Here is a 10,000-nt window from a genome sequence, read left to right as displayed (position 1 = left end):
GGGAGAGAGAGAGACACAGGGAGAGAGACACTGAGAGAGAGAGAGAGACACAGGGAGAGAGAGAGACACAGGGAGAGAGACACAGGGAGAGAGACACTGAGAGAGAGAGTGAGACACAGGGAGAGAGACACTGAGAGAGAGAGAGACACAGGGAGAGAGACACAGGGAGAGAGAGAGAGAGAGACACAGAGAGAGAGAGAGACACTGAGAGAGAGACACTGAGAGAGAGAGAGACACAGGGAGAGAGAGAGACACAGGGAGAGAGACACTGAGAGAGAGAGAGAGAGAGAGAGAGACACAGAGAGAGAGAGAGAGAGAGAGAGACAGAGAGAGAGAGAGAGACACAGGGAGAGAGAGAGAGAGACACAGAGAGAGAGACACTGAGAGAGAGAGAGAGAGAGAGAGACACAGAGAGAGAGAGACACAGGGAGAGAGAGAGAGAGAGAGAGGGAGAGAGACACAGAGAGAGACTGAGAGAGAGAGAGAGAGACACAGGGAGAGAGAGAGAAACCATTCAACCGTTCATCTTGCCGCTGCTTCCTTCCTGATAAGGAGTTGAGGACAGCGTGTTGACAGTCCTTTTCAGAGGAGGAGGAGAGGACAGCGTGTTGACAGTCCTTTTCAGAGGAGGAGGAGAGGACACGAGGAAGGATCTCGTGTTCTGCATCTCGTGTTCATGTTGGGGCCTGTTCGGTCTCCGCACCTCTCTCATCGCCTGTCCCTCTTCCTCCCCTCTTCCTCCTCTCCTCTCTCAGATGAGTTTAAGGGCTCCAGTGTTGTAGAGTTAATGAAGAAAGAGGGAACCACACTCGGCCTCACTGTGTCCGGGGGCGTCGACAAGGATGGAAAACCTCGGGTGTCCAACCTGCGCCAGGGAGGCATCGCTGCTAGGTAACTCACACATGTCCAGCATCACACGGAACACACACACACACACACACACACACGCACACACGCACACCTTCATATGCTACACACACACACACACACACACACACACAAATACAAATACCTCCACAGCTGCCTCACCACACACAGATTCAGACCTGCCTCACCACACACAGATACAGAGATTCAGAGCTGCCTCACCACACAGATACAGATACACAGCTGCCTCACCACACACAGATACACAGATACACAGCTGCCTCACCACACACAGATACAGAGCTGCCTCACCTCCCCTGCTGTCTCTGTGTATGTCAGAGAGAGAGGAGTGAAGGACTATATGACTACATGTAGCTGTGAGAGACAGAGAGACAAGAGGGAGAGAGAGAGAGAGAGAGGAGAGAGACAAGAGGGAGAGAGAGAGAGGAGAGAGACAAGAGGGAGAGAGAGAGAGAGACAAGAGGGAGAGAGAGAGAGGAGAGAGGGAGAGAGAGGGATAAACCAAGTGTGTGTGTGTGTGTGTGTGTGTGTGTGTGTGTGTTCAGTGTGTGTGTTCAGTGTTAGTGTGTTCAGTGTTAGTGTGTTCAGTGTGTGTGTGTGTGTGTGTGTGTGTGTGTGTGTGTTCAGTGTGTGTGTTCAGTGTTAGTGTGTTCAGTGTGTGTGTGTGTGTGTGTGTGTGTGTGTGTGTGTGTGTGTGTTCAGTGTGTGTGTGTGTGTGTGTGTGTGTGTGTGTGTGTGTGTGTGTGTGTGTGTGTGTGTGTGTGTGTGTGTGTGTGTAGCTATATAAATGGATGCTGTTTAAAATACCACTCTCCTCCCTCCTGTCAGCTGCTGACTGGTTCATTGAACTCACAGGTCACATCTGATTCCTCCTTTTACACGCTCTGACAACTGATCCTCTCCATCACACTCATAGAGAGAGAGAGAGAGAGGTGTAGGGATGGGAGGGAGGGAGAGAGAGGGATGTAGGGATGGAAGGGAGGGAGAGAGAGGGAGTAGGGATGGAAGGGAGAGAGGGATGTAGGGATGGAAGGGAGGGAGAGAGAGGGAGAGAGAGGGATGTAGGGATGGAAGGGAGGGAGAGAGAGATGTAGGGATGGAAGGGAGGGAGAGAGAGAGAGAGAGGGATGTAGGGATGGAAGGGAGGGAGAGAGAGAGGGATGTAGGGATGGAAGGGAGGGAGAGAGAGACAGACAGAGAGAGAGAGAACCACTTGGCCTGTCATTTATACAAACTGATGGAAAGTGGTGTTGGGAGAAAAACATACAACATTATAAATCCATGTACACAAACAACGTGTGCCATTAAAATTGGCAAAAAAACCACACATTTCTTCCCACAGGGCCGTGGGGTGAGACAGGGATGCAGCTTAAGCCCCACCCTCTTCAACATACAGTATATATCAATGAATTGACGAGGGCACTAGAACAGTCTGCAGCACCCGGCCTCACCCTACTAGAATCTGAAGTCAAATGTCTACTGTTTGCTGATGATCTGTGGCTTCTGTCACACACTCACTCTCTGTGTTTCTCCCATCTCCTCGTCTCCATATCTTTCTCTGTCTGTGTTTCTCCTCATCTCCATCTTTCTCTGTCTGTGTTTCTCTCATCTCCTCTGTCTGTGTTTCTCCCATCTCCTCTGTCTGTGTTTCTCCCATCTCCTCTGTCTCCCCATCTCCTCTGTCTGTGTTTCTCCCATCTCCTCTGTCTGTGTTTCTCCCATCTCCTCTGTCTGTGTTTCTCCCATCTCCTCTGTCTGTGTATCTCCCATCTCCTCTGTCTGTGTTTCTCCCATCTCCTCTGTCTGTTTTCTCTTTCTGTCTGTGTTTCTCCCATCTCCTCGTCTCCTCTATCTTTCTCCCATCTCCTCTGTCTGTGTTTCCCATCTCCTCGTCTCCATATCTTTCTCTTTCTGTGTTTCTCTCATCTCCTCGTCTCCTTATCTTTCTCTGTCTGTGTTTCTCCCATCTCCTCGTCTCCTTATCTTTCTCTGTCTGTGTTTCTCTCATCTCCTCGTCTCCTTATCTTTCTCTGTCTGTGTTTCTCCCATCTCCTCGTCTCCATATCTTTCTCTGTCTGTGTTTCTCTCTACTTCTGTTCTGATTGTCTCAATCCCATCCCCTCTCTGTCTTCCTCCCCTCCTCTATCACACCATCCGTCTCTCTCTGTGTAGGAGTGACCAGCTCAACGTGGGCGACTACATCAAGTCTGTAAACGGGATCAATCTGACCAAGTTCCGTCACGACGAGATCATCAGCCTGCTGAAGAACGTCGGAGAACGTGTGGTTCTAGAGGTGGAATTCGAGCTGCCACCTGTCTGTGAGTTCCACTGTTTTAGGACCAATAAATGATACAGTCCTTCATAGTCAGTGATACATTATGTTGATCTGATTGGTTCAATAGATACATTATGTTGATCTGATTGGTTCAATAGATACATTAGTCCTGTTGATCTGATTGGTTCAATAGATACATTATGTTGATCTGATTGGTTCAATAGAGACATTAGTCCTGTTGATCTGATTGGTTCAATAGATACATTAGTCCTGTTGATCTGATTGGTTCAATAGATACATTAGTCCTGTTGATCTGATTGGTTCAATAGATACATTAGTCCTGTTGATCTGATTGGTTCAATAGATACATTAGTCCTGTTGATCTGATTGGTTCAATAGAGACATTAGTCCTGTTGATCTGATTGGTTCAATAGATAGATTAGTCCTGTTGATCTGATTGGTTCAATAGATAGATTAGTCCTGTTGATCTGATTGGTTCAATAGATAGCATTAGTCCTGTTGATCTGATTGGTTCAATAGATACATTAGTCCTGTTGATCTGATTGGTTCAATAGAGACATTAGTCCTGTTGATCTGATTGGTTCAATAGATACATTAGTCCTGTTGATCTGATTGGTTCAATAGATACATTAGTCCTGTTGATCTGATTGGTTCAATAGATACATTAGTCCTGTTGATCTGATTGGTTCAATAGATACATTAGTCCTGTTGATCTGATTGGTTCAATAGATACATTAGTCCTGTTGATCTGATTGGTTCAGTAGATAGATACTAATCAATAGAATTGGATGAGTATAGAGTCAAGATGGATGTATACTAGATGAAACAGGATCTTCCGTCTGACGTCAGAGTCCTGAGGCCCCACAATTCCTTTGTACCTTTTGAACACGGAGTTCAAAGCCACCTTTACCAAACACATCTCACCTCGGTGTCTTTTCCTTTCATGTCTCCTCTCACCTCGGTGTCTTTTCCTTTCATGTCTCCTCTCACCTCGGTGTCTTTTCCTTTCATGTCTCCTCTCACCTCGGTGTCTTTTCCTTTCATGTCTCATCTCACCTCGGTGTCTTTTCCTTTCATGTCTCCTCTCACCTCGGTGTCTTTTCCTTTCATGTCTCCTCTCACCTCTGTGTCTTTTCCTTTCATGTCTCCTCTCACCTCGGTGTCTTTTCCTTTCATGTCTCCTCTCACCTCGGTGTCTTTTCCTTTCATGTCTCCTCTCACCTCGGTGTCTTTTCCTTTCATGTCTCCTCTCACCTCGGTGTCTTTTCCTTTCATGTCTCCTCTCACCTCGGTGTCTTTTCCTTTCATGTCTCCTCTCACCTCGGTGTCTTTTCCTTTCATGTCTCCTCTCACCTCGGTGTCTTTTCCTTTCATGTCTCCTCTGCCTGGTCCGATGCAGAGCTTTACATTCAGACAGACTGTGTAATGATGTCTCCTCTCCCTGACAGACTGTTCCTAATGATGTCTCCTCTCCCTCGACTTTTCCTTTCAGTCTGTCTCATGATGTCTTTTCCTTTCATGTCCCAGACAGACTGTGTCTTTTCCTTTCATGTCTCCTCTCCCTCGACATGACTGTGTAATTTCCTTTCATGTCTCCTCTCCCTCGACAGACTGTGTAATGTCTTTTCCTTTCATGTCTCCTCTCCCTCTGTCTTTTCCTTTCAGACTGTGTAATGATGTCTCCTCTCCTCTCCCTTTCAGACTGTGTACCTCGGTGTCTTTTCCTTTCATGTCTCCTCTCCCAGACTGTGTAATGATGTCTCCTCTCCCTGACAGACTGTGTAATGATGTCTCCTCTCCCTGACAGACTGTGTAATGATGTCTCCTCTCCCTGACAGACTGTGTAATGATGTCTCCTCTCCCAGACAGACTGTGTAATGATGTCTCCTCTCCCTCCCAGACTGTGTAATGATGTCTCCTCTCCCTGACAGACTGTGTAATGATGTCTCCTCTCCCAGACTGTGTAATGATGTCTCCTCTCCCTGACAGACTGTGTAATGATGTCTCCTCTGCCTGGTCCAATGCAGAGCTTTACATTCAGACAGACTGTGTAATGATGTCTCCTCTCCTCTCTGACTGTGTAATGATGTCTCCTCTCCCAGACTGTGTAATGATGTCTCCTCTCCCAGACTGTGTAATGATGTCTCCTCTCCCTGACAGACTGTGTAATGATGTCTCCTCTCCCAGACAGACTGTGTAATGATGTCTCCTCTCCTCTCACAGACTGTGTAATGATGTCTCCTCTCCTCTGTCCCAGACTGTGTAATGATGTCTCCTCTCCTCTCCCAGACTGTGTAATGATGTCTCCCAGACTGTGTAATGATGTCTCCTCTCTCCCAGACTGTGTAATGATGTCTCCTCTCCTCTCCCAGACTGTGTAATGATGTCTCCTCTCCTCTCCCAGACTGTGTAATGATGTCTCCTCTCCCAGACTGTGTAATGATGTCTCCTCTCCCAGACAGACTGTGTAATGATGTCTCCTCTCCCAGACTGTGTAATGATGTCTCCTCTCCCAGACTGTGTAATGATGTCTCCTCTCCTCTCCCAGACTGTGTAATGATGTCTCCTCTCCCAGACTGTGTAATGATGTCTCCTCTCCCAGACTGTGTAATGATGTCTCCTCTCCCAGACTGTGTAATGATGTCTCCTCTCCCAGACAGACTGTGTAATGATGTCTCCTCTCCCAGACTATGTAATGATGTAACTGTGGAGGTAGTGATATGTTCATATAGTGTTTGCTCTTCTCTCCTCAGCTGTTCAAGGCTCTGGGCTGATGTTCAAAAGCGTTGAGGTGACTCTGCACAAAGAAGGCAATACGTTCGGCTTTGTCATCCGAGGTACGTGTGTGTGTGTGTGTGTGTGTGTGTGTGTGTGTGTGTGTGTGTGTGTGTGTGTGTGTGTGTGTGTGTGTGTGTGTGTGTGTGTGTGTGTGTGTGTGAAGCCGTTTGACTGGGGTACGGAGGAAAGGAAAGTGATCTGAATAAGACTACAGAATATGACCTTCTAGTTGACTCTATTTACCCAGTTGGAATGAAGCTTCATTAAAACGAATAGGAACAAACTTTTAGAAATGTGACCTAAATAGCACCTTATTCCCTACACTGCTAATTTTAGGGTCCATAGGGCTCTGGTCAAAAGTAGTGCACTATGTAGGGAATAGGGTTCCATTTGTGATGCTCCCTTGGTGAGTTATCCTCGGTCTTTGAAGAGAGGGAAGTTAACTTGAAGGTCGACGCTACAGAGATGTTGCCACAGCTCATTACTCTCCGTCATCAATTCAACAAGTGTGTTTTTGTTGTTGTGTCTAATCTTTATCTCAGAGAAGAGGCTCCTCGTTGAGAGGGACGTGAATGGATGATGTTTAATCTTTATCTCCTCGGAGAGAGAGGAACATGAATGGATGATGTTTAATCTTTATCTCCTCGGAGAGAGAGGAACATGAATGGATGATGTTTAATCTTTATCTCCTCGGAGAGAGGAACGTGAATGGATGATGTTTAATCTTTATCTCCTCGGAGAGAGAGGAACGTGAATGGATGATGTTTAATCTTTATCTCCTCGGAGAGAGAGGGACGTGAATGGATGATGTTTAATCTTTATCTCCTCGGAGAGAGAGGAACATGAATGGATGATGTTTAATCTTTATCTCCTCGGAGAGAGAGGGACGTGAATGGATGATGTCGTGTTCAAACTGTGGGTTCATGTTCTGCTTTGGAATTACTGATGAGGCTAAAATGACTTTATTCAATTGCCCTTTCTGTTTCTAAATCAATAAGTCCTTCCTGCAGTGAAAGCCAATGTATTGCTACTGTGTTTCCTGTGTAGAAGTTTTATTGAAACAGTTTTCCTTTGTGATCAGGTACTACAGTATTACCTTGGTTCTTCAGTGATCTCTTATAGCACAGATCAATGATATGTATCCTCGGTTACCGTACCCACCTGTTTGTGTGATAACTGTCTGTTGGTTGGTTTAGGAGGAGCCCACGAGGACAGGAACAAATCCCGCCCCGTTGTCATAACGACCATCAGGCCAGGTGGACCGGCTGACAGGTGAGATGTTGTATCACTGACTAGACATGAGTAGCAGATCACAGATAGTTCTGGTGTATCAGATTCTAGACATGAGTAGCAGATCACAGATAGTTCTGGTGTATCAGATTCTAGACATGAGTAGCAGATCACAGATAGTTCTGGTGTATCAGAGTCTAGACATGAGTAGCAGATCACAGATAGTTCTGGTGTATCAGATTCTAGACATGAGTAGCAGATCACAGATAGTTCTGGTGTATCAGAGTTTTAGACATGAGTAGCAGATCACAGATAGTTCTGGTGTATCAGAGTCTAGACATGAGTAGCAGATCACAGATAGTTCTGGTGTATCAGATTGTGACATGATAACAGATCTGTTGATAGTTCTGGTGTATCAGAGTCTAGACATGAGTAGCAGATCATTGATAGTTCTGGTGTATCAACTAGACATGAGTAGCAGATCACAGATAGTTCTGGTGTATCAGATTCTAGACATGAGTAGCAGATCACAGATAGTTCTGGTGTATCAGAGTCTAGACATGAGTAGCAGATCACAGATAGTTCTGGTGTATCAGATTCTAGACATGAGTAGCAGATCACAGATAGTTCTGGTGTATCAGAGTCTAGACATGAGTAGCAGATCACAGATAGTTCTGGTGTATCAGAGTCTAGACATGAGTAGCAGATCACAGATAGTTCTGGTGTATCAGATTCTAGACATGAGTAGCAGATCACAGATAGTTCTGGTGTATCAGAGTCTAGACATGAGTAGCAGATCACAGATAGTTCTGGTGTATCAGATTCTAGACATGAGTAGCAGATCACAGATAGTTCTGGTGTATCAGAGTTCTAGACATGAGTAGCAGATCACAGATAGTTCTGGTGTATCAGAGTCTAGACATGACTAACAGATCACAGATAGTTGAAAGATCTGACTTGTATCCATTCATTGTGACATTACCTTGACCTTGTTTGAAACATCAGCAGAGTTCAAGGTTAAGCTGTAGAGCAGTGGTCCCCAAACGTGTTATTGTCCCGTACCCCTTCAGACATTCAACCTCCAGCTGCGTACCCTCTCAAATGTTGTTTTTTACCCTCATTGTAAGACAGAGAAGAGCTGGGAGAGGAGAGGAGAGGAGGATAGGAGAGGTATCCTTGCCATTAAGACGTAATGATCCAAATTAAGTGTTTAAGTGCAGGGGCGGAACCAACAGGCCCTCAGGCGTGGCTATACTGTAGCCTCAGGGACCAGGATGGAATCCTCCCTGTCTCTCTATATCTGTCTCTCCCTTTCCCTCTTGCTCCCTCAATCTCTCTCTCTCTCTCTCTCTCTCTCTCTGTCTCTCTCTCTCCGTCTCTCTCTCCATCTCTCTCTCTCTCTCTCTCTGTCTGTCTGTCTGTCTGTCTGTCTGTCTGTCTGTCTGTCTGTCTGTCTGTCTGTCTGTCTGTCTGTCTGTCTCTCTCTCTCTCTCTCTCTCTCTCTCTCTCGTCTCTCTCTCTCTCTCTCTCTCTCTCTCTCTCTCTCTCTCTCTCTCTCTGTCTCTCTCTCTCTCTCTCTCTCTCTCTCTCTCTCTCTCTGTCTCTCTCTCTCTCTGTCTCTCTCTCTCTCTCTCTCTCTCTCTCTCTCTCTCTCTCTGTCTCTCTCTCCGTCTCTCTCTCCGTCTCTCTCTCTCTCTCTCTCTCTCTCTCTGTCTCTCTCTCTGTCTCTCTCTCTCTCTGTCTCTCTCTCTCTCTCTCTCTCTCTCTCTCTCCGTCTCTCTCTCCTCTCTCTCTCTCTCTCCCCCTCTCCGTCTCCCTCCCTCCCTATAAACAGTCTATTAATGGGCCGTGGTGAAGGATCAGTCACACTCCCCTTCCAGCAGCACACTCCCCTTCCAGCAGCACACTCCCCATCCAGCAGCACACTCCCCATCCAGCAGCACACTCCCCTTCCAGCAGCACACTTCCAGCAGCACACTCCCCAGCAGCACACTCCATCCAGCAGCACACTCCCCATCCAGCAGCACACTCCCCTTCCAGCAGCACACTCCCCTTCCAGCAGCACACTCCCCATCCAGCAGCACACTCCCCATCCAGCAGCACACTCCCCATCCAGTGTTTAAAAGCGTTGCCTTGGTGTTAGCATCGTCTGGAGTGAGTTTCCACCATGTTAAATCCACCAGGAGAAGTGTGGATAATCAGGATGTAGCTTCAGTGTTCACACTTCCAGTGAGGAGGACAGGATTCCATTCTAGCGGTTGTCACAGGTTGTTTCTGATAAGACCTGATCAAAGGCAGAGACAGTGTGGAGATTCATTTCCTGTGTCACATCATGCTGGACGGTTAGCTGTTAGCGGTTAGCTCACCTGTGGAAACCAAATATAGCAATTTATATTTTCTGTCATAGTGGAGAATTCGCAGCTCACTGAATGACATCTTCTCTATCCCCCCCTCTCTCTCTCTCTCTTTCTCTCTCCTTCCTTCCTTCCCTCCCTCCCTCCCTCCCTCCCTCCCTCCCTCCCTCCCTCCCTCCCTCCCTCCCTCCCTCCCTCCCTCCCTCCCTCCCTCCCTCCCTCCCTCCCTCCCTCTCTCCCCTCTCTCTCTTTCTCGCTCTCCTTCCCTCCCCTCTCCCCTCCCCCTCCTTCCCTCCCCCTCCTCTCCCTCCCTCCCTGTCCCCTGCCCTCCCCCCTCTCCCCCCCCCTCCCCCCCCTCCCTCTCCCCCCCCCCTCCCCCTCTCCTCCCCCTCCCTCCTTCCCTCCCTCCCTCTCTCTCCTCTCTCTCCCATCCCCCTTCCTTCCTCCCTCTCTC

General features: G+C 47.5%; 1 protein-coding gene across 1 annotated transcript in view; it reads left to right on the top strand.

Annotated features, from left to right (window-relative positions):
• LOC121845336 (glutamate receptor-interacting protein 1-like) overlaps window positions 1-10,000 on the top strand; it is a 248,869-nt gene that overhangs the window by 109,068 nt on the left and 129,801 nt on the right. The window contains 4 exon segments of the mRNA XM_042316481.1: window positions 756-891; window positions 3,061-3,206; window positions 5,938-6,021; window positions 7,159-7,234. Coding sequence (XP_042172415.1) covers window positions 756-891; window positions 3,061-3,206; window positions 5,938-6,021; window positions 7,159-7,234 — 442 coding nt within the window.

This window comes from Oncorhynchus tshawytscha, unplaced genomic scaffold (genome assembly GCF_018296145.1).
Source record: "Oncorhynchus tshawytscha isolate Ot180627B unplaced genomic scaffold, Otsh_v2.0 Un_contig_4627_pilon_pilon, whole genome shotgun sequence".
NCBI lineage: Eukaryota > Metazoa > Chordata > Actinopteri > Salmoniformes > Salmonidae > Oncorhynchus > Oncorhynchus tshawytscha.
This window is presented reverse-complemented; position numbering and strand designations above follow the sequence as displayed.